This window comes from Dicentrarchus labrax, unplaced genomic scaffold (assembly GCF_905237075.1).
Source record: "Dicentrarchus labrax unplaced genomic scaffold, dlabrax2021, whole genome shotgun sequence".
NCBI classification, from domain to species: Eukaryota; Metazoa; Chordata; class Actinopteri; family Moronidae; genus Dicentrarchus; species Dicentrarchus labrax.
In genome coordinates, this window is record NW_026136716.1 from 12022856 (window position 1) to 12047267 (window position 24412).

Below are 24412 nucleotides of genomic sequence, written 5' to 3' on the forward strand. Positions count from 1 at the left end.
TAGGTTTGACAACTTTTCCAAACTTAAACCTGTCATGTTCACTTCCTCTGACATAGAAATGGCACTAATTGACAGCTTGTCAGTGAGACATCCCATCCTGTTAAATAACCGGATAATTTTACCTCTATTTTCCCGAAATGTTAGTGTAATATGATGGTTAATGGTGCTTGATTTCAGTTCAAATCGGGGAATAAAAAATAAGGTAGGAGAAGTGTCACGCAAGGTGTGCACGCAAGGAATTATGGGTAGAGAAATTGTTTGAAAGTTTGCCCAACACTTCGGCCTCTGTGGGATTTTATGGACGTCGGGGTCAAATATACGACAGGTAAGCACCTGAGCAGAGTTATCACCGTCATTATAATCCTCATATTACTGTGTACAATGCGATAGTCGGCCGGTGTCGTTAGTTTACTTTGAACGTACGTTAGGAACTGTTGGTGTGGCGGGAAAACAACATGTTACAGTTTGAGCCTCTCCGCTGTCAAAGTGTTCATATTCGACATGTTTTTGAAACAAATGTCTTCGGAAAGAGTTCCTACTGATGAGGAGAGTATAGGGACAACAACAGCATTAGTCTAGTTTCTCAGTTTTACTTTAAAACAACCCTTTAATGGAGACGGTTCCCTGATTAAGACGGAGAAGACGTCAGGTGTGTGAACGGTAGCGGCCTACTGACGTCACTGCGGTAAAGTTGATCGTTTTTATATCTATTAATAATAATATTAATATTTATGAGCCTGTGTGCTGACTCTGTAGGTTTAAACATCCTTTAAAAGTCAGCTTGTTAGCAGTCGTTGACTTTATTTCATTTGTTTATTTAACGGCAGTAACGTGACGTCTTTAGTAAACATAAACAGTTAGCTTAAGGTTAACAACTACACCGGTTAGCTAACTTAAAATGCTATTTTTCATCCTTAAATGTTATAACTATAATGTATAAACAGCTCAACTAAAATGATATATAAATATTCAGAGCAATAATAAAAAAAAGGGAATATAACGTAAATATTAAATGTAAAAGACGTTTTTATTGTGTTGGGAAAACGAGTTACCATGGCAACACAGTTATGCCACTTGTTCGTTGTCATATTCCTGTGAGGCTAACAATGCTCCAATGCCATGTATTTCTACCTTCAACAGATATTCTGTTGAATAAAAATACCTTTAAATTAAATGAATGAATGAATGAATGAAAGAAATAAAAGAGCCCAGAGCCAGAGAAGAGTTGGCTGAAACCTTGTTAATAGGTAAAGTACACAGTACATCCACGTGTTCCTGCACAGACCTTACAAAGTCATATACAATGTATAAACAGTTGAACTGAGATTGAAGCATTCAGAGTAATGATAGAAAGGAAATGTAAATGTTAGTAAAGATAGGCAGACGTTCAATGTTTAATTAAGACTAGTAGTACTTTGTTAGGTTGACTGTATAACAGTAATAACTTAGTTTCACTGCCTGTCTTATAAGATGTATGTTAGTTATTCCATGTCTGCCTTTACTGTAGATAGATAATTGTAAATTGAAATATTCCCCCTGGTTGTGTCAAACTCTATGAACATTATGAACAATACCATAGTAATGGTAAAGTTGATGTTGGGTCATTTTATTGATGACCCTTCATCAATGTGGCATTGCTTCAATTTCTCACAATAGCAGTTTCCTACCTGAAGTCTTCACATGTCCTGCTGTGTGTGACAGCAGTCCAAAACTCAGATATTTACTTTACTGTCACATAATATAAAGAAAGAGCAAAACCTAACAAACTGTAACTAAAGAGGGGTTTGGGTTGCTTCATAAAAGACTTAAAACAATTAGATCAAGATCAGAGTAGGTTTAGATCAATTTTCTGCCAATCAAATAATCTATCCAGCTTCATAATCATGTATCAAAGGTTATAATGCTATGTATTCATTACAGGTAAGGGTTAATTTCTTCCAGTGTAGGTCCACATTTAGTGTGAAGTATTTGTGTACACAGGGATCAGCCTGTATTCCTGAGATTTAGTGTGGAAGCTCCACTGGCTGCTGCTGTTGTTTGTGATGTGAGATCCTGCACCAAAAGGAAACCACAGTAATCTGAGACAAGCTTAGCTGGTGTTAGACTCTGTAGCTGAGAGGGGGGAAAACGCCATTAATGCAAATGCTTCGCAAGGTTGTGGTGCTAATACTCAAGGCTAAGCTTAAACGTCTGTTGCTGCCTTGAAAGGCTGCATCCGGAGGAAAGAAAAGCCCTGAGAGAACGCGCTCAGAAGCTGCACTCAGCATTCGCTCATTGTCATAAGCAGCAGAAATGTGAAGTTGGTAACTTTTAGACTTTGATACCTGACTTTTAACAATGCGGAGCCGGTAGCCTTGAGGGAAAATTGAAGAACTTTGACTGAAGAAGTACCAGAAATGTCAAGTGGTCAGTGATTACAAAGCTGTAAGGTTTAGCGAATCAAGTATCTGTACTTTCTCACAACAATAATGCCTGCCTGTATAACTTCCTGCGGGAGTCGGACTGTATTTCTCAAGCCACAATAGCCTGTCAGCAGCGATACATGCCACCAACAGCCGGACTAATAGGTCGGTTCTATGTGTTTACTTGCGTTAACGTTCTTAAATCAGGGCATTGTCGGTCCTTGTGGTGTAAACAGCAGCTCATGTCAAAATGTTGTGTACATTTTAAAACGCAACCCACTGTTTATTTGATCTAAATGTGTAAAATATTTAGTGCCAGCTCATCGACAGAACATTAACCAACAACAATTTTAATATTAGATGATATGTGTATAAAAGATTTAATATTAGATTGTTTTCTCTTTGTGTTTTGGACTGTTGTTTGGAGCAATCTGTACGTGCCTCTGTGGGCTCTGGGAAATTGTGTTTTGTGGCTTTAATTGCCAGGTAAATTAATAATGAATTTTGCTGTAACAATTAGGAGACTGTTCAATCCATCATAACAAGTTTAGCCGTCACATAATGTTAAATCAGAAGCAGTTGAAGTCAGTAAAGTCACTATAGGAACAGAGACAGCAGCGTGGTGGTTCAGCACAGAGTACACGTTATAATCACAGCCAGTATTAAAACTTCAAATAACACACAACACATCTTCAAGTTAAGACAAAGATGGGAAATAAGTGTGCGTCATGGGAGGTGACTCAGCATGAAATGTTAATTCACATAATGAACACACAGTGTCCCGTCGCGTCAGGAGGGATAATCTGCAGTATTGTTTCCTGTGGTTTAATTCAGGCTGGTATTTCCCAGGTAACGGCACGCTGGGCACCTGGGAGCAGGAGGAAGAAGAGGAACAGCTCAGCGCCGGCTCCTGACGATATTAATGAAACGAGGCGGCCAGAGCGAATGCTTGCTGAGCGGCGGTGTATTCACTGAGGCTGTCTGAACAGGGAGATGGAGCCCAAACCACCGGTGTGTTACAATGTGTAGCAGCTGTTTTAATCGACACCCATAACTTTGTGTGTGTGTGTGTGTGTGTGTGTGTGTGTGTGTGTGTGTGTGTGTGTGTACAGAAAGTAATTTAAAAGCTGTGAAAAATACATCTGAGTGCTAATGATTATGATGCCTGCTTGCAATGTGTTTAAGGGGCAATAAGTTGGATTTTACAGCCCTAAAGTGACCACAGTGCATCTGCAGGAGTTTGATAGCATTGTTCATTAATACCACGATTCATTTAGCAATAAACAGCATCTGAACCAGCAATTACATGGCCCGCAATTAAGATTTCAAGCTTCAAACTCACTTTCTTGTAAAATGAAAGGATGCCTACTTCAACTAGTTTTTAAAACTCTTTATTTCCTTTACAGAAAGTGATGGATGATGGCCTCCACCCGTCAAACTGAGCATCAATGGTAGGAACCACTTATTCTACTTTGCTTTCTAAAGCTGTGATTCTCTTGCTTCTGGTTCTCTGAACGCTGCTTTTCAAACATGAGGCAATGCTTACTGTTTGTGCTTTTTCAATCATATTGCGTTTGGTAGTCTCATTGTAATGGGAGCTTTAATGCCTTTGTGTTGTGGGAGCAGATGCTCTGCAGCTGTAGTTGATGTATTCAACCTATGGATGCTGTAAACTGTGGAGGTTTGTGATTTGATGGATATATGGAGCTTGACTGCGAGGTCTGTGTTTAGGCAGATGTTTGTATTACACTTTTGTCACCTAAGCGATGCTCTTATTGAGACTGCGTGTTGTTCCCACAATGCTCTGCAACCTGGTTCTTGAGTCTCATCTGGTGTCAGAGTTGGATCTCTGCAGAATCAGTCAGGGATTTGTTAGGACTGTTACGCCACGCTGAATACCGGCATTAAATGACAGCTGCGTAATATAATATGCATAATATGCCAGAAGGTAACAGCACAGATGTTTTGAGTCATTGTCAGTGTCACTGACTGGCTGGAGGCCTCCTCAGTGTCCTCACAAAAAACAGAACTCCTAATGTGCCGCTGATGCTCTGAGCAAGCTCACGGTAAATTCTGTAAAAATAAAGACAGATGAATACATGATCACATTGAATCTATCACTCAGTCCTCTATTGTGGATTCTGCCGCCCATAAAACATAGCGAGCACATGTTCCTCTATGCTGCTGCTCCCGGTCACGGGTCTGAAGAACAGTCCCGCCACCGCGTCCGGCTCAATGGACCGCAGCGCGCTCAGCACCGCCCGCAGTCTGCCGAACCGGCCCGCTTTACCCCGGTGGACCGTCCTCACGTGCTCGTAAAGCGCGCGCTCAGCCTCTCTCTGAAGCGCCTGGACATACTCCCGACACTCCAACTCCGTCACTCCTACAGGACGGACAGACAGACAGACAGACAGACAGGCTGCAGTGTGATTCAAACAGATCGGGAATTAGGCGCGGATTACAGTTATCTGTGGTCTTACCCGGGGTGAACAGTATCGCTCCCTTCAGAAACGCGTATTCTTTGACGCTGATCCTCAGTCCTCTGCACCACACCTGAAACATTTTGATCCCTTCCGCGTCACTGACCGGCACCCCTGGGTCCTGGATCTCTGCCGGAGTGCGCTCCTGCTGTCGCTCTTTGCTGTGAGTTAAAATCATGTGTAACAGACTCGGCTGCTGCGTCTCCACCGTGTCGAAGTCCACGGAGTCCTGCACCATGCCCAAAACCAGCAGCGGCGCCCAGCTGTTGCGCACAAGCCGGAGCTGGTCTTCCGCCGGCAAACCCCGAAAACACGGCACATTTTTCACGAATCTGAAAGTTTTCACAAGCACCTCCGAGGCCGCTTTGAAAACTAATTGCGGAGCCCGAATGGCGACCAGTTTCCTCCTGGTCGCGCAGGAGCAGGGCTGTTGCGCGGCGACGGTCTCCAGGTGTCCCTGCGGGCTCTGAGCGCCTCTGTTGAGGAGGCTGTAGAGGATGCTCCCCCGCGCCGTGTCCTCCCGGTCTCTGCACTCACAACACGACATGACGTTTCTCAAAGCTGCCCCAATGATTATGAGCGTGTTTTGACGAATATCATCTTTTTTATATTCTAGACTTGAGGCACCGACAACATACGTCCGGTCAGCATTTTCACAATAAAAGCATAAGAACGTAGCAGCAGGTGAATGTCCAGCAGTAACTCATAATGTCACTCATGCTTTCGAAAAAATATGAAAGATCTTTTTCTTTTTATAATATAATCATATCCTATATCTCTAAAATATGATACTGTATACAGGATTTGAGGTAGTAAAAATTGATGTGCAGAAATTCAATGAAACTGTATTCTGTAAATATGTAACAGTGGTTAGTTACTGTATACATTATGGGTTTGTTTACTGAAGCTAACCGTACTTATTTATGTTCTGTAACTTAACTATACAGTCCACCATTATATATTCCACTCTATAATAAGGTGTCAATGGGGTCTTAAAAAGTAAAATCTAGTAATCTGAATATGAGGCCTTAAAAGGTCTTAAATATGATTTTGATTCAATGAAGTCGATGTTAATTTTATTTTCAGTCTTGCATTTTAATGTTTTAGGGAAAATATTGTATTGATCATACTGCAACAACTACAAAATGAAACCTACAGCAACCCATATATATTTTTCTTCATATCCTGTATACTTCTTTTTGCCACAGTGGTCTTAAAAAGGTATTAAACATCTTAAATCAAACCTTTTGAAACCTGCAGAAACCCTGTATTATGTTGGACTGTTACAGAAGTACATTTTATTATATTTGTAATAATATAATTACCTCAGAGTAATTCTGGCTCCTACCTGCTGTTGTTTTATGTGGTACAGTTGTGAATGTAGAGTGCAGTTGCAGTGGAGAGTGACGTTGGGTTCTGAGTAATGTGTTTTTGGGGTTTGTACTTGCAGAGAAGAGTGTTCTTAAGATGGTGTAAATTAGTACAAAGTGTTACCCACAGCCAACAGTGACTAACCAGCCAACACTTCTTGTTGTATCCATCATTTATTTTCAATTCACATGACATGTTTGGATGTAGTTGACATATGAAGCCTTAATTTTGAAAGCAAAATCAGCCAACTTCCAGTCTGGCTCCAGCTGTGTGTAGCTGGCTTGATACATCCTTCAAACAGGCCTATTGTAGGGTAATAAGTCAGGTCAGGGCTGGCCCAAGACACTGAGGGGCCCTGAGCCGGACTTTTTGGGGGTTCTTACCTCCATTGTGTGAAACATCAATCATCCGAGTGTTTTGCATAGGAAGACCATGTGCTTGTTTGTGCAGTGCAGCAGAGCGATAACAAAGCTTATTGTACATTCCAAGTTTCATAAATAAGTGGGGGGAAACCCTCTGCTCAGTCTCTGAGGCCTAATTTAAAGTGTGAAATCCTGTTTGTCTATGCAAAGCAAAGTCCTGCAGATGGGTTTCAGAGGGCAGCGTGGACTCGTGTTAATGTGAGATCCATTTCATTAACACAAACCACGTCAGACCACGGAGTGTTTGCAAAGGCTGACTTCAGGCTTTAGCTCCACATAGGGATTTATAAATGCAGTTGTGATTGTATGTTGGCAGCTCTTCCAGTTGAATAACTATTAGCATGTTTCTAAACGTTAGAATGATTCTGATTTCTGTCTGTTAATGTTTAAACAGCGTTTTTATCTAATTCCAGTAGGAAACAAAATATTATCTCTCTCTGGAACCAGTCCAACCTGAGTAAGAAATGACTTGTAGAATCAGTCTGTTTACAAAAGATGTAGCTTGGACTGAGCTACCCCCTTTTTTTTAATCAGGCATGGCTAACCATGAGGCAAGGACGAAGCATAGGGCTCATTTTCATCTTTTATCATCCGTTGAAATGAATAAAATGATTACATAATACAGTATTTTAATACTTATTTTATTGCAGGGATTTATGGGTGCATTTACAGTAGGAACCCACCAGTACTGTCATAGTGTAGCGTCATAGTCCCCAGCTGATCTTTGATGATGATAGTAAAGCTAAGCTTCAAATTCTGGTCTGCACCATGTCTATGTGTCAGTATCTGTTCAACCAACTAAATGATCTGTTTGTATCTGTTATTGAAGTGGGCAGGCTTAAGCAGAAGTTGATCATCTAATATCAGACGTTGCTTTTAAATAAAACTTACTATGCTATATTTATATCCAAGTACTCACTCAACCCTACTGAATAAGTTCTTAATTCAACTGTATTCACTATGACATTTAGTTCAAAGGTGGCCCAGTAAACTAAATGACTCACTGTTTTCATGTGAAGTGAAATACTTTCATATGTGACTCTCCTGACATTTGGGGCTTGTGAAACTGAAAATGATCAAACAAAAAACAACAAAAAAGTTTTTGTTTTTTCTTTATTTGCAGATCTCCTTTCTATATGATCCAAGACCCCATAGACAGTGCCGGGCTTTAATTGTTGTTAAGCTAGGGCTGCACAATTAATTGTAATATTATCAAAATCGCAATATTTAAATTGCAAGAGCTGTAATGTTTTGATAAAGGTCAAATAAACAGCATGATAATGACGTAGTGTAGTGCTGCAGAGGTGCCCTGGTCTACAAATCTCTTTTAAGAGAACGTGTTGGTTTGGTACAGACCCCCAAAACTTTCACATCATTATGATTTTAATAATATGAAGATTCAGTTTGTGATGTAAAAAAGATCATTCCCACATACATTGTGAAAGAAGCGGCTGTAATATGATGGATGCATTCTTTGAGCATCAAATGCATGCATAAAAATGCATTATGGACTGTGACCATATACAATCCTTACAGTTAATGACAGGAATTTTAGGCTGAGATGTTTGAGAGGGGGTCAGAGGAGAGGAAATGTTAGATTGTTGTTGAGAAGTCTTGCAGCAGAATACTCTACTTTTGTCCAACCTTGAAGGACAGTGAAGTTTTCTGACATTGAATCTCATCACTACTGATGAGTAGTTTTTTTTCTCCAGAGGCATGTAGACATTAGAGTTTAATTTCATTTCCTCAGCCACAGGTTTCAAAGCAGCAGAGTGACACAAGCATAAAAGCAACGCTGCCCTGGGTGTGTAATTACCTGACAAGGCCAGACGTTTCTCCTTGTACAGGCAACAGTTTCTATAGTAACGAAGTGTGGCAGAAAACATGCGTCTGAATTCAACCCAAGAACAAATCATGATGATTATACAAAGATCATTCTAGGACATAAATGGGATGAACTTTATCCAGAATTCTGAAGGACTGAGGTGCTTTTCATCAAAGTTTTTACTAATGACCCTGACTATTTCTCAGGGTTGTTTATGAAGAGTTTCATTTGTCATCAGGGCCTTTTGCACCTTTTCACATTGCACTTAAAACAACTCCAATGCAGAGAAAAGCCTTGAGTCAAAACATAGAGAGCTCTCCTTTTGTAACAGTTTGGTCTATCCAGTTTATGAGAAGAAGACGTTACGTGTTACACGCAATGCTCAATGTGAGGGGAAAAAAATCGATGATGCAGCCCATCTGAAATAGGTGGTTTACCAGACAGGTTTCAGAATGACTCTTCTCGGCTATCTCTTTCAAGCAATCAAAAAGCTAAATCCTTCTAGAGGCATTGCTGTCTGACAGAACAGTGCACCTTCTTATTCCACTGTTAACTTCTAAACTTGAATTAAATGTGAAGGACTTTAACTTTCTGAATTTAAAAAAAGAATGGTTGAAGGACGAGTCGTATCCATGTCTGTTGTTTCTTAAAATGATTTTGCAGAACATTGAACTCATAAACATGCCTGGATTGGGCAGCTGCAAAGCCTCTCAAAAGTATAATGAAGCATAAAAAGTATGATTTAGTATATATACTGTGTTTAAACTTAACTGTAGACTCAAGTTTTAGTCATCAGCCTGGTAATGTAAATGAATGACAAATCAATTTCATCACTGTTCACCTCTTTATCCCCAGCAATGTAGTGTGAAATGAGGCCTTTGGTAAATAACCAACAGGTAACAGCTTGTATTTACTCTAAAAACTTGTTAAGCTGCCACACTCTTTGCAGAGGTGTTATTACTGTTGCTCAGACAATATGAGAGTGAAGAAAATGCTTCCAATATCCAGCAACTCAAAACCAGACAACCACCAGACAATGCTTTACAAGTGGCTGCTGACCTCTCATCATATCACAGGATTTCCTGCTTTCTCAGCTCAAAGCAGCCAATTCAGAACTGTTGGAGCAAGCAGTGACTTATCTGGGCTTCCGAGCCAGCGTACACAGTCTAACAGCCATCTCTGCAAACACACGGCGGAGGAAAAACAACAGTCCGCCACCAAGCGAAGCCCCGAGATGAGCCAGCAAACTGCCCGCTCCATTTAGCACTGAGTTATTCCATCAGGCCTGTCCGTCTGTCTCTTGAGGGACAACATCAGTCACCTTTCAGCTCTTCGCATCTCACAAGACTGATAGATTCAACCTTGGACAGCAGGCAAATGGACAGGCAGCATATCACTGCTGTCAGGGGAAGACCTTTTATCTCCAAAGTGTCAGCTTTTCAGGAGTCTAGAAAAACGGGCTGTTTTTACTTGATGACCATGTTTTATGAGTGACTATGAGTTTGGTCAGACTTGAGCAGGGCCAGAATGTTCTCAGGCTTTCCCGCTTCAGCATGTTAACCTTGAATCTGTATATCAATTGAAAATCGCTTGAGGTAAAAAAAAAAAAAACCTTGGAAATCTAGTGGTTGATAAAAATGCTGCTTGTTTTGGGGATTTTTCCTGTTTGCCTGCTCCCCCTTTGGACATTTTCTGTACATTGACCTCATTCACATCCTGTACTCGCATCCGAGTTCTTCTTTGGAGTCCACACCTAAATGAAACATCACAGTATGATCTGGACAGAAGTGGACTCACTTGCTACCATTCCCTTGGCATCATGTGGGGATCACTGAGGACATTTTCCTAAATGAAGAGCCAGGCTTTGCTGAGGCTCCCGGCTCTCGTGCAGACAGGACCCAGAGTTTGCCAATAGGCTTGCTTTCTTCAGATGGAGGTGTCACTCTGCTTCTGATGCTCCTGAGCTCATTCTGTCTCCTAGCAGAAGCCTGATAGTTCCTTGTCCTCTTCTACCCTGTAGCTGGTCTCCCAGTCGGTTAGCCTCCAACCTGCTATTCAGCTACTGTCGTTCTGTTCCTCCAAGTTTAATATTGTTATTTTATCTGCTCTGTATGACATTTACTGGCCAGCTGTTCTCTTTGTAAGAGTGATCCCTCCTGTATTGCTATTCCTGTGGTTCATCCCTTTATCCAATTCATCCAATTCAAGGCTTTAAGAATAAAGGGTGTCACATTTTGTACAGATTTTGGAGCCCTTTGAGGCTATAAATGATGTGACTTGTCTAGCTTCCAGCCTCCACAGGTTCCTGCAGCCTCACAGGTTGTATGTACCTGCTGAGCCAGCAGTGCAACACCTGTATAACCATCCTGACAGCAGGACACTTAAAGCTAACTAAGCCTTGTGTGGACGGTTCCAGAGGTCGTAGGTTGCATAAGCTGCTCAGCATTGTGGTTTCTCCACTGCTCTGACCACCTGCCCCTGGTCTCCAGCTGTGTCTTCAGCTGGCTGCCTGCCTGCTTGCTTCCCAGCAGTGTAGCACTCCAGGGTTGGCTAGCCTCCAACCAGACTGAGTCAGCGAGCCTCCAGCCTGCTATTTGGACATTGTCCATTTGCTTTCTCCATATTGTATATTATAATTTACTATTATATGTGTTTAATCTGTATATATGACACTTGCTTCAAGTCAGTCCTTCCTAAAGAGTGAATCATCTCTGGCCCCCCGGTCTCTGTTGTCCCCCCGGTCTCTGTTGTCCCCCCGGTCTCTGTTGTCCCCCCGGTCTCTGTTGTCCCTTGCCTGCCCAGCCATCTGACTGTCCTCCCACCTCTGTCCATGAGCCTTTTTATCAAAATTGTGTTTCTGTGCACCTCATTTAAAGGGTCAGTTAACCTAAATTGCACCTTTTTATGTAATTTGTAGATTTTTAGATATTCTCAAATATATTTTCTGCCTCCACCAGAATACAGTGGAATTGTTTTTGCTCAGCATTAAATAATTACATTTAAAATATTCAACATAATCAGTGTTCCTGTCAGAACACATGCACAGTTCTTAAAGAGAGTATTTCTTTGGTAGAAAGTAGTAGTTTACATCCATGTCTGTCCAGACTTTTATAATGAAGAATTGAATGAATGGAATATTTATTTGGCTAAATGGAAATGAAAAGAGATTTTTTCTTTCTCAGAGAAAACACTGGGCAACCCCAGCATTGCTAAATACCACTAGAAATAACTGAGAGTTTGTCTGAAGATTCTTTTAATTTAATTTGATTTATTTTTTACACCTCAGGCCCAGCAGCTTGTAGGGTGGCAGAATGTGTGACTTGTGTTCTTGCTTCCTGATTGTGGTGTCCTGTTTTAAACTAGAGACTGTGGAAACGTCCTACACGGCTCATATTGTGCAGCTTCTTCCAGCACATCACTGATTGGATTGAAGCCTGCAGGCAGACACTCAACATGTCCTTGATGACCGAACCTCAGTCTGCAGCTTTGATATTCATTATTCTGAACTCCGTCTGAACTCATTCTTTGTGTTGTGCTTGTAGGGGCAACCGGTTTGTGTGTTTTTTAAAACAAGACTTATTTGTAGTCCTTATATGTTCCTGTTTGATTTGAACAGCCCGACAGGCACAGAGGGGAAAAAACAGAGGCATCAAATATGAATTTGACAGCAAACATTTGGTTAGGAGGTGAAATAAGCTATTCAACTTGCTCTTTTGCCATATGCAGTCGTTAAAATAACTGAATTAAAATGTAATGTATTAAAAGTTTTTTTAATGAACTTGGACATTTGTGAGTTAAAATGTCTTGATATAATGTACTACTGTAAGCTGCATTATCCCTACACAGACTACAAAAGGTTTATTATGATGGCCCAGATTTGAGCAGCATTTTAATGGTCAATCTACTGAATGACCAAAAATCACTTTAATCAACTTGTGCATGTACAAATTAATTATTACGTACTTATCAATCTATAGCAGCACTGGCCTTGGATTCAACCAGTAAAGCCTAAACAGATTCCACTGAGGCTCTGCAATCCTCTTTTAATGACCAGACCCTTGTCTCTCCTTGAAAACTGTGCTTCAAATCAATACAGGCAGAAAGAAATCTGTTTATTAGGTGTTCCTGTGTTATTTAACCAGGGCCTGGCAGCTGTTTGAACTGAGCTTTATTTTTGCACGAGGATATCAATGAGTTTATAACTACAACAAACAATGCAATGCTGTATTATTAATGAGGAGAATGTGATTTTATATAGACCTTCATTGCGCTTTCCTTGTGGGCATGACATTGAATGTAGAGTAGATTTACATAGTCGTGTCTGTGGAAGCGTCTCTCATTAAAATCGGATCATTGAGAAATCCAATAGATAAATCTTCACTTGTTGCAGAGCAGCGAGAAACAGAAATTAAGTTTGTTTTGCAAACAGTCTTTTTAAAGCAGCTCTACAGTGTGTTGGACTGATTTAAATCCCTTTTTTAAATCTGTATGTAAAATACAACAAGATGATTGTACGCACACATTAAGTTGCACACTTTTCAGAAAAGAATCCGAAGGAAGACGAGGCAGTTTACTTTAAACACGTAAAAGGAAATATATTTTTTTTAAAAATGAAATAACAAAAAAGAACAACATTTCATACAGAAGAGCTGCTTTTGTCATTTGCAGAGGTAATTTACACAGGACTTGAAATGAAAACACTTTACTTGAAGTGGAACAGCAGCAACCACACCACACAGTTGGAAATATTGACTTTTTTTAAATTGTATTTAATTTTTTTTAAAGACCCTTCAACTGTCTGTATACTGAGTTACTGTAGGCGGGGTGGCGCTGTGCCACTTCTGGTAAAGCATGAAGAGGTTATGTCACATACTGAGCTTCTTTTAAGGATTAATATACACTGGCTCTTGGTAATTCACTCGTATGACGTACGCACCATTGAAACATTTACACACAAAATTTAGAGTTATTTTTCTCTCCCTCAAAACAAGAATACTCCTTATATTTTTAAAGACAACAGTTAACAGTTCCAAAATGGTGGCTCTAGGATTGGATTAATCCCACCTACATGAGGCCCTCCCCTTCCACACAGACATTCCTTATGAACACTTTTCATTTTAACAAGTGTGGCTCACTGTTTGAGTGCGAGGAAAGAAGAAAATGGTTGTCGTGGCGGTCTGCCTGGCAGAAACCAGGGGTGTGCATAGGTGTTACCAACTTCTTCCCCGAGGCTCTGATAAGGCAGTTTATTTTCTCCTTTCCGTTCAGTTTTTTTTTCCTTTCTCTTTTTTTGTCTTCCAGCTCAGGAGCCATGATTAGTGGTGGATGTATTTGCTTTTTCATAGCTGGCCATGCCCTTAAAACGATATTCCAGGTCCACTGACCACTGATTAGCATTTCAGGTAGAGGGAGAGGGGTAAACACAGCCAGAAGAGAGTAGGCAAGACCAAATGAAAACTGTGAGGTGACGAGATGCAGCACGTCTTCTTCATTGTCCATTTTGTGCAAACTGAGATGTAAACAAAGACCATCAGAGGTTGAGAAGGGAAGCATGGTACAAGAGGCTACAGCAACACACAGAAAGACAGCGTAGAGGGATGCAGTGTGCTCCTTCAACAAACTGACAGGCACAGAGGGCCAGTGAAATAAATAAAGGGCTGGGGGTGGGTGAGGGAGAAAGAAACTGCCAAGTTTCCTGTGCTTTTTGCTTCACTCAAACTTGCATTTGGAGCTGAGGGAGTTACTTGTTGCCACTATAGCAGCTTCTAATGTGCTTCAGAGTTCGGCTTGTTTGTCACAGGGGCCGAGGAGATTGGGGGATGTTGGAGGGGAGGACACAGAGTACCACAAGAAGTGCCTTTAAAGGTCAACACACACACAGGCACCCACATAAGACTGCTTTATGGTCATGCTCGCTATTGCCTTTCCAATATTACCACCCATCCATCAATTACAAAAGAAAAGTACAAAATATCTACCACACTGCCCCTCCACTGCCCACCCTTCCACTATATAAGGACAGAACCATATTCACTTAGTTTTTTATCGTTTATATATATATGTATATATGTACACAACAATATGCCTTTGAGGCTGTTGAGAAAAAGTGGGTAGGGGCAGGATGAGGTCTCTGTAGTGAGTCATTAGTTTCTTCATTTCCCTCTTTTTCAACAACAGTGTATCTACAGAAATGTATGATTCCGATGAGAGACGTGATTCAAGGGGATTTGACCAAAGTTTAGCATCCGCGTTGGATCAGAGATGGATCGTTCAGGGCGATAAGCGAATTGCCGTTGAGTGTATGTCAGTAGACCCAGGAGACGGGGACCCACTGAGCAGTGGTGGACACCAGGTCTACAGCCTCCTCCAGCAGTCGGATGGTGTCATCAATCTCGTTGTTGATGATGGTCTGGTCAAAGTAGTGAGCGTAGGTCCGCTGCAGCATCTCTGATTCCTTCTGAAGCCGCTGAAGAGAGTCATCCTGAGTGTGATTGAGGAGAAACGGAGAGAGAGGGTTAAATGACTGGTTGTGGCGCATTCAGGCTGTTTGTGGTCTACTTCTATATGTTTGACTGGCAAAACTTGTAGTAACTTACAGTATTTGCAACGTCTTATGATGGAAGAGGTTAATGTCGACATTTGATTGAGCTGTAGTTGACTGAATAATTTCATAAATGGGTCTGGTCAATCTCCTCTTGCCAAAGATTGTTTCAAGCTTGAACTTTCTTGTTGTTTTGTTGATTAAATAACACCAACACAGCGATGATTCTTCCTCTAGATAAGCCACTTCACTATTGTAAATGTGTTGCTGTTATCAGTAAATATAACACATTTTTTAAATGTTGTAAATTTTGACAATTATTAACCAGTAATATGATCATACTCGTACTAAAAGCAGAGTTTCTTTGTTTCTTTCAACGGGTTCAATTTTAGGCTTTTTAAGACCTATTTTACATCCATACTGGCAAAAAGTACGAAGGAAATTCAATATTGGTTCCATGTCGGTTTTATTCTGTAATTGTTACAGTGTATGATCAATACAAATTATTTCCCCGGAACATATTTAAAAGTGAGAAAGAGAAAACGCAACTTCATAGCAGTAACATTAATTTCTGTAATCCAATAAATTTTTAACGTATTTAAAAATTACTGAAATTCAGATGATGGCTTTTAAGACTTTATGACTCAGCAGACACCCTGTAAAAGTGAGCTTGTTTAGTTAAGAAAGTAGCTATGCTGCTTAAACAACATACAGTACGATCTAAATATTGCTTCATATTATGTAGACCACAAATTCAAGCCTGAAGTTGGTCTAAATCACAATACTGATCAGAAAATTGCAATTGGATATCCCCCCAAGTCGTCCAACAAAGAGGAAGGACAAATGAAATGGACAGGCAGGGTTGGGCCAAAGGAGAAAACGTTGCATCAAAAATGAAGATGCACTACTGAGAGAGCACACAATTAAAGAGGATTATTAGAGGGATTAGAGGATTTAGAGGAAATCAAGGGGAATACGAGTGGACAAAGCTGGACGAGTACTAGAGCTACACAAACACAGAGGCCAGACATGCCTTTCTACAATCTCCTAACAAGCTCAACTCACACGTTTAACCACTACTTACTGGTAGTTTCCTGCACCACTTTGGAACCTTGGGTGCAAATGAAAATAGGCATGCCAAAGAAAACACAAACATGCTTAAAGCATACAGAGCACGTGCAGTGAGAGAAACACTGAGCGAAGCAAGAAGGATGACAGATACAAAAATGAAGGCGGCTTTCACACTGGATTGGATTGTTTGAATTCAGCTAGTCTGCTTTTCCTTTTGTCAACAAAGTGTTTATTTATACCACCACTGCCAGTACACAAGATTATCACTTGTTTTGAAGTAGGCCAGAAAAGTCCCAACATCATCTGATATCAAATTAGACTGAAATGTCTCTGAGTTCAGACTATAATGTCAGTGTGACTGAATGGGAGTTAGTACGTGCAAATAAATAAAACTAGAACAGTGGGGAAGAGTGTGAGAGGAAGCAAGTGTGTGACTGTACCTCAGTCATGCCAGGGGTGATGTTGGGAGCCGCGATGAAGACAACATAGGGAGCAAACTCAGCTGTCCTGAGGATCTTTAGTGCCTGATTAGAGACAGAAAGAGAATTCTGTAGTTCTTTCAAACAAACTGCCAAACAAAATGCAAACAAAAGTTTCAACAAGCACAACAGTATTGGCTACCAGTGCTATATACAATTACAAATCACTAATAATAGGTTTCAACATCAGGGTAGTTTTATTTTAACTTCCAGTGCCCATTAACTTCCTATATTTTAGTGTGTTTTTATATATATATATATATATATATATATATATAAATAAAAAAAGGTTGCAGAATTAATTGAAACATTATTGAAATTGCATTCATTATTGAAGTGGAATTTTTTTTAAGTACTGTAGTTTTTTAAGTACTGTAGTGCTGCAGAGATTCCCCGGCCAACAAATCCTCTTCTCCAGATGTAACAAAAAAACGTATGTGCAGTACAAACACCAGCAAATATCAGATTATCATGATTTTAATCTTTTTTTTTTTTCAGTAATGTAATTTGTGATGCAAAAATGATCATTCCCAACCTTAACGTGATATGTCAAAAATAATCACAACAGTGTTTTTTACCATAGTGTGCAGCCCTAAAAAAGACACTGTAATGTTCTGTAATGGCATAACTTGACAACATGACAGGACCCGTGTATGCTATTTGGTATCTAGCATAGTAGAGAGTGAAAAAGCTCTACTTCTTCTGTGGTGGTAACGCTACAAAACAGCAGATCATTTGAACAGAATTGATAATGATGAAGGCATCAGTCAGTTGATTTTCAAACTTTATTTGCAGTTAAATTTGCGGTTGAGTTTGATTTTGATTATTAATGAACAGCGTCCTGGTTGAAAATGACATTTTCTCCACGTGCTAAGATGTTGTTGTTCTTGTGCTGCTGTAGACTGACCAATGATGTGATGGCATTGTATTCACAAATCAGCTTGCTGTCATGATTTTTATGTATAAGTGACTCTAGGACCTTTTGTTAAACATGAAGTCATGTAAAAAAGTGCTGGTACTTTTATTAAGTGCATGTTTGAAAATGACTTTTCAGATACATAAACCTTTTGTTACCTGTGGTTCAACATCCAGGATGGAGATCATGCCCTGTGCATGGATCTGCCTGATAGTCTCCAGCCTGGTTCCATACATGGCATCCTCATGGCTGCCGTACTCCAGGTAGTCGTTGTTGCTGATGTCCTGCATCATCTGGTCATGAGACACAAAGTAGTAGTTCTTTCCGTTCTCCTCGTCTTTCTTAGGAGGCCGAGTTGTGTCTGAGCAGAAAGAGATGAAAACCACATTACACTGAAGACAGTCTGTGTGTGCTCATGCTGTTGATGTTTATTATTTATTTAAAACATACATAGGTTCCACCTATTTGAATTGTGCATTATATCCATAACCCAATACAACATAACTATTCTGTCTACTGACCGAACGGTGTTCTGGCTCTCTGCCGCGCTGCAGTCAGCGTATTGTTTCCATTATCAGAGCTTCTGTGTTGCTGGTAGTGTATTTGGCTGCTCTAGCTCAACAGTTATATATGTTATATTCTTCATTACAGCGGATAATTCCCCCTATACATTATAACTTATACTAGTTCAGACAAACACTTGTAGCTCTCTCCCAGTTGTTTACATGTATTCAGTTCTGCTAGCTAAGCAGTTGTTTTCACTTGAACTGTCCTGCACTCTGTTGCTCAGTGTTGAGCTATTCCTCTGCCTCCTTTAATGATAATGGTACATATAATAAATGTAGCTTATTTTCCTAGCTGGATGCAAGGCTTGAACTGGAAGCTAACTTGTTAGCTGCTGTAGTTATGCAGCCTGTAGTAGGCAATGTAGTTCCTGTTATGATTTGCTGCTTAAGAGTCAATTCCAAACAGGGCTTTTTAGATTGCTCAGAGAGCGCATCACTTTCTCTGCAGTCGAGTTAGGTTGTGAATTCTATGTTATCATTACCACATATCCTACATATCATGGTAAATAAATGTCCTTTTTGTTTCCCCACAACCAAGCTTTCATTTTCACAATCAAAAGTTTATTTTTTCACCCAATTTCCGATTATAAAACTGAATTTAGTTGACAGTCCTAGTGTGTGTGTGTGCCTGCCTGCCTTTATATTAAGTGTTATACACACATGAAACATTATATCCCTTTAAAATCAAATATTCTTGGATATGGTTCTAGGTCATTTTTGTGGATTTATAGTGCAGGGGTCTGCAGATATATTTTCTAGTTTGTTGTTCCCATCTAACAATAATACAGGAACTTCAAACTACTTCAGTAGCTGATTGAGTGTTTCTAGATATCGGTTTATGCATCTTGTGTGATCTGATACGATTTCTCTGACATGTAACCACCCTGTGCTGTTCTGTCACACTGTGTAGATGTTATTAGTGAGTGTGTGTGTGTGTCTCCTTACGAGGGATGGGGTAGGCAAAGCGGTCAGGATGTTTGGTAATGAGCGTGTTCTTGATGTGCCTCCTACCAACTCCATGTGCACCTGAATGAAAGGAGACAATAGGTTGGTCAATCCATGCTTGTAGTCTTTGTATTTGTTAAGATTCTGGCATTTTCACAGTATTTAATTTTTTGCATGACTGGGCCTTTATGTAGGATTATACTGTTTGATTCTGTCAGTACATAGAATATAAAACCTTTAATGTGATCATGCATATACTGAAGGATTGGATTACTTCTGGAGTTTTCTTGGCCCCACAAAATGATACAGTATATGAAGGGTCTTCATATTTCTCTAGCCTTTCCCTGACTCCTGGTTGATGACTGGGTGTGCTCTGGTGTTCACTCAGTCTATTGTTTCAGCTCTGAAACAATGTGTTACAATGCATTATTTTATTCTTTTGTATGAAAGTTCCCTACTTCTCAGTATTAGCTGAGATAATGTTAATAACTTAACTTTAGCACCACTTTTGCTAATCTTAGTTATGTTATGTAAAAGCTGTGCTTGTAGCTGCAGCGTATGGTCCATGCATGTGTCACCATAACTATACACTCATATACCTCATCTGACTGCATCCAGAAGACAATAAAATAGTTTTAAAAGGCCTTAATAACATTCTGAATGAAAAGCAGCTGGAGCTGATGATGGAAGTAGGTAAAGAGTGAGCCATCTTGCTTTCTATGCACGTCTGTTGAGAGCTGCACAGTAAAGCCAATCATAATGTGTTATGGCATCTGTAAACACAGGACCCGGGGCCAATCTGGCAGGCAGAGCACATCTGGTACCAACACCAGTAGTCTCCACTGATTGAGTTGTCTGTTCTGGTCACAGTAGGAAATTGTCATATATGGCTCCAGATGTCAGGTGGAGTAGAAGCTGTCCTCCATGTACAAGTTAGCTCTTCTAAAAATATTTGCATTAAATAAACCATGTCACACTACAAGTGTAGTGTTTGGATGGTCAGATCAGAGAGATTAAGGTTGGTTCTATCTCATCAGCTGTGGTCTTGTGGTTTTATTCACTTCATAGTAATTCTAGTTAATGGTGCACTGATATCAGAAAGGATGCCAGTTTCTGTGACGCATTTTCAGATCAAGTCAATCTGCACGATTTTTAAGATTAAGTTGTGCGTAGCCTGTACAGCTTTGACAGCTTTACATCTGCTGCTGACTCTGCCTTGTATCCCTTCTCTGTGGGATCTGACTTAAATTTAACATATGTGCTATTCACAAAATTTCAACTGGTATCTTCTCATTGTCCAACAGTAGGATGGTAGGGGAATCCTCTTTTTGGTACAAGCGATGACTTTGGAAATCCTTCTTGTTTTTAATGTGTTGACATACAAGCTCAGTTGCTAGTATGACTTCACCATAGCTTCCTCAGAAGTTCATACCCTTGCACAACTTTTCAGCTCACATTGTCAATGGTTCTCAGAAACTAAGTTAGACACAGTTTCTGTGGTTGTCTATTTCTTGCTTAGCCTCACAGAATGCATTGTTATGCCTGCACTACGTGATGCAACAACATAGCCTGGGTGTGTTGTAATTTGTTGGATTTCTCTTCCTCCAACTGAAACAAAGTTAAAGAAAACCGTGCACTTCCAGAAATCTTTTTTTCTTGCTTCCTCAAAATGTTGTGGGCTATCTTTATATAATACTCACATGCTGTATGTACTTTGGGATAGTTATTGGTTGCCATATTGCATATGAAGAACAACCACACTGTTTAAAATGGTGGTCACAATAGTCAGTTCTTTGTCCTTGCAAAAATGCATTCAGTGAGGCTTCAACAGTCTCAGTTAGCCTGGATTTGTCCCGCCACTGTAGCTTACCAAGCTTTAGCTATCTTTAAAATGAATTCTGCACAGAACAAAGACTGTGGATTTTAAACACCATTTCTTACAGTGTAGGTATTGCTTCACGATTAGTATGGAGATTCATTGCACATATGGGAATTTGAGTACTGTATGAAAATAAACCTATTCTTCAATGCTTGTCAGTACAATGTCACTGTACACATCAAAAGGTTGGAAAGTATGTGGTTCTTTTACTGTTCAATTTTGACCACTTTTTTTTTTTAACTTCCCTCTTCTGTGTTGGACCAGCATGGAAGATTATAGCATACATTGCACAGTGAAAGAACCACAGACAGTTAAATATCCAAATGATTGTTATACTGTAGCACTGAGCATAGCTTACATCATCAGACACAATTTTGGAGAGGAAATTGTTGCACGTGAGGATTGCATAGTGCTTTTGGGGGAAATTTGAACAAAATTCCAACACTAAAATCAATGTTGTTGTTTCATCACCTAGCACAGACTTGAAAGAAAATATTCAATGAGACTAAATGTAAAGATGCTAATAAAATGAGCATCTGAATGTGAGCTGACAAGGCCAAAAACTGAAAGAAGTCTTGGTGAATTAAATAACAGCTTCTGAGCTTGCATGTAGACAAGAATTGGTGGAGATTTTTCCTAAAGCTAAACAGCCTCAATAATACCCAGAAGAATGATTCCATCACTGTCTTACCAGCAGACAAAGGGGAGGGTAACAGTTGTAATGAATACTGAGATGTATGAAACAAAAGCCCATGTGCTTTTAAGTGATGATAACACCTAGAGTAAACTCAAGTCAGATCCTATAAAGCAATATGAGGCTGGCAGTAGTGACCTGATCTGATCTGCTAGAGTTGCACCTTGGCACAATTTATTTGTACTATTGTAGAGAACTTGTACATGGAACATTTTAAAAAAGTGCTTCTTCTCCACCTCACATCTGGTGCTGACAGGAGTATAGAAATGTGTTTTGTAAAACTACTCACACATCCTACATCTCCATTTACAACATAAAGATCAGAGGTGAACACCTTGTCAGTGTGAAGGATAGAGGGAGAGATGCAGCTTGCCTGGGGGCCACTTCAGGCCAACGGGTACAGGGTGCCAATTTAACAGGGACTACCAGAGTCACAAAGAGACATTAAAATCCTGAAGATCTTTGTTGGTACATCTCATGCAACAGCCATAGGTAACACAGTACATTGGTGTAAGGACAAGAGACTGGTTGATTACTGGAAACAAACACCAGCCCAAAACCAGTCAACCAGGAGTTAGTGGATGGAAGGAGAAGAGGGCATTCACACCCAAAGACTATCCTTGAACCCAGATGGGGTTGCATCTGGACCTTGAGTTAAGATTATATTTAAAGTTTGTAATGTAAAAACAGGCTGAGAATCTGAGGGTTTTCTGTCCAACCAGACACCAAAGGAACATCTGTAATCAGTGTTTGGTTAGAATGAACCACTTCTTGCCCTACACAAATGAACGCTACTTTTACTGTGTTTACTTACCAAGCAAAACCAGTGTTTTCCTCTTGAACGATGGCAGTTTGACCACTTCCTCATAAGTCACCAGGTCTAGTTGGTCAAACACTGCAGAACAGAGGAAAAACATTAGGATTGCAGCTATATAAAAGCATGTTTGTATAGAAAATGAATCCAACTGACTCTATAGGTATTACAACAGTCCTGCAATAATTCCTATTTCAGGAGTTTTTTTAAAACAGAGGTGTTAATTCCGCTTAGTTTTAGTGTGCAACGGTGTTTACCACAGAATGACACTCTAAAAGCAGTTTCAACAAAAACTCAACATTCGACATGAAGGTATGAATTATTGCAGGGCTGTTGTACGGCATCAGTTCCCAGTAATGAACATACTCCACAATGAATGTATCTCAATAAATAAATGCAAACCTAATAGAGAATCAGAGGGGACACAAGCAATGCCACTGCTAATGAGATTTTAACATTCATTTCAATGTTTTGTCCCTGTGGCTTAAATTAAATGGGTTTTCAATATTTAAAGCAGAGTTATTCAAATGATGCCATAATGTACATCAACTGCTAGCAAACAAGCACCTAGCAGACTTGAGGAAGGTCAGCTACCTTGAGAAAGCATTAAAACGTGCTTATTTGCACTAACCTTGGTCAGACAGAAAAACATAACCAAGCTGAGCTGACTAGCATCTCTTCAATTTGAATTACATTTCTTATAACAAACCAAACAAAGCAGCTGTCATTGGAAAGTCAAGGAGACATTAGGAAGAGGACGAGGTTTAAAAGCAGAGAGAGGAGGAAGAAAAACACAGAAGCTGGGTGTCAGCTGTCTGGAGTTACTTACATGCAGCCATGTCATTGGGTAAGAGACAGCATGAAATATGGACAAAGGGTGGGAGCGGAAGGGTTAATAAAAAGACACCATAAAAGGAGACAAATTGAACAAAAATAACAGCATAACAAAAACTGTAAAAATCAAAATTAATTGCAATGCTGTTAGTGACTTGAGACAGCAGTAGGAGAGGTCTGTCAGAGGGAGAACAGGCGTGCAGCAGTTACACGTACCGGACAATACAAAGGTGCAACAATGTCATTATTTATCCCACATGCCCTTTAAAACACTTCAGTAAAAACCATCAGATTTTTAAATGCTACAAAAGTACTACAGAATCACCAACAAGTGAGGTTGTGCTCACAATTCAATTATGTGTTGCATCACACTTAGTCAGATGGAAAACTTCCCTTTTGCCTTAGTGAGCTATCAAATGCTTGTAGTGGGTTAGCTTAGCTCTGTTGCACCATTTGTTGGCTTACCTGCATTGTGCTTGGCCAGGTACTTGTCTTTGTACTGTTTCTTCTTCTTACCAAACCAGGTACAACTGGCCTGCTGTTCCTGTTTGGTCTTCTCCATTGCTATACACGCCACACGCCTGAAAAGAACACAGACTGTTTAATTAAATGGCTTTGTCCTTGTCTGCAATTCAAGATTTATTATTATAGATGCTCAAACATGAAGTAAATATTTTATTTATCTTACAATGCTTTCTTAGCCCATGTTATAGAAGTAGCCAGTCATAGCCATAACTTTTAAGCCACTGAAAACTGTTCATAGACCTTTTAGTAATAGTAATAATAGTAGGATAAACACAGGTGTTACCAATTAAAGTTTTGTTGCTATAGCACATGTTGGATCACTGGTAAGACTATGCTACCATAAATGGAACTGAACCTTAATTAATATCATTGGTAACACCTGTGTTTACCCTGCTATTTCATGTCAAAATGGCTGCAGTGAAAAACGTCTATAAAAAAGGTGCTTATTGGTAATGAATGCTGCAGTAAGGCCTAACTTCATGAAGGTTATAACATTCAGTTTGACACAATTCAAAACCTTGTCAACAACAAAAACTGAACCTTATAACCTTCATGGTGGGACTTGTTGCAGGGCTGTTGTGTACCTAATAAACTAGAAACTGAGTGTGAATGTACCTAAAAGCACAGTACAGATAAAAGTGTTTGTTT

General features: G+C 39.9%; 2 protein-coding genes across 15 annotated transcripts in view; both read right to left on the reverse strand.

The window, feature by feature from the left end:
* Nucleotides 1–1220: 1220 nt before the first annotated feature.
* On the reverse strand, nucleotides 1221–5562 carry LOC127378854 (nuclear receptor subfamily 0 group B member 1). The gene is made up of 2 exons (XM_051428160.1): nucleotides 4883–5562; nucleotides 1221–4785 (listed from the first exon to the last, which is right to left on the reverse strand). The coding sequence occupies exons 1-2, from the start codon at nucleotides 5427–5429 to the stop codon at nucleotides 4532–4534; spliced, it is 801 nt and encodes a 266-aa protein (XP_051284120.1). The 5' UTR covers nucleotides 5430–5562; the 3' UTR covers nucleotides 1221–4531.
* A 7507-nt stretch (nucleotides 5563–13069) lies between these two features.
* The window catches only part of LOC127378851 (peripheral plasma membrane protein CASK), a 44869-nt gene continuing 33526 nt past the window's right edge, over nucleotides 13070–24412 (reverse strand). For 5 of the 14 annotated variants that reach the window (XM_051428146.1, XM_051428143.1, XM_051428151.1 and 2 more), the window contains 6 exons: nucleotides 23705–23820; nucleotides 22406–22486; nucleotides 19019–19099; nucleotides 17666–17868; nucleotides 16553–16660; nucleotides 13070–14981 (listed from right to left, as the gene is read on the reverse strand). In XM_051428146.1, coding sequence (XP_051284106.1) covers nucleotides 14805–14981; nucleotides 16553–16660; nucleotides 17666–17868; nucleotides 19019–19099; nucleotides 22406–22486; nucleotides 23705–23820 — 766 coding nt within the window. In that variant the 3' untranslated portion in view covers nucleotides 13070–14804. The remainder of the gene's footprint in view (nucleotides 14982–16552; nucleotides 16661–17665; nucleotides 17869–19018; nucleotides 19100–22405; nucleotides 22487–23704; nucleotides 23821–24412) is intronic. The other 9 variants (XM_051428153.1, XM_051428149.1, XM_051428152.1 and 6 more) reach the window with 3 other exon arrangements.

What these genes read in the sequence shown, in the direction of transcription:
- LOC127378854 (XM_051428160.1), bottom strand. Translation starts at nt 5,429, where the DNA reads ATGTCGTGTTGTGAGTGCAGAGACCGGGAGGACACGGCGCGGGGGAGC. An exon ending in AGCGATACTGTTCACCCCGG is followed by an intron (nt 4,786 to 4,882) that starts GTAAGACCACAG and finishes TCCGTCCTGTAG; the next exon opens with GAGTGACGGAGTTGGAGTGT.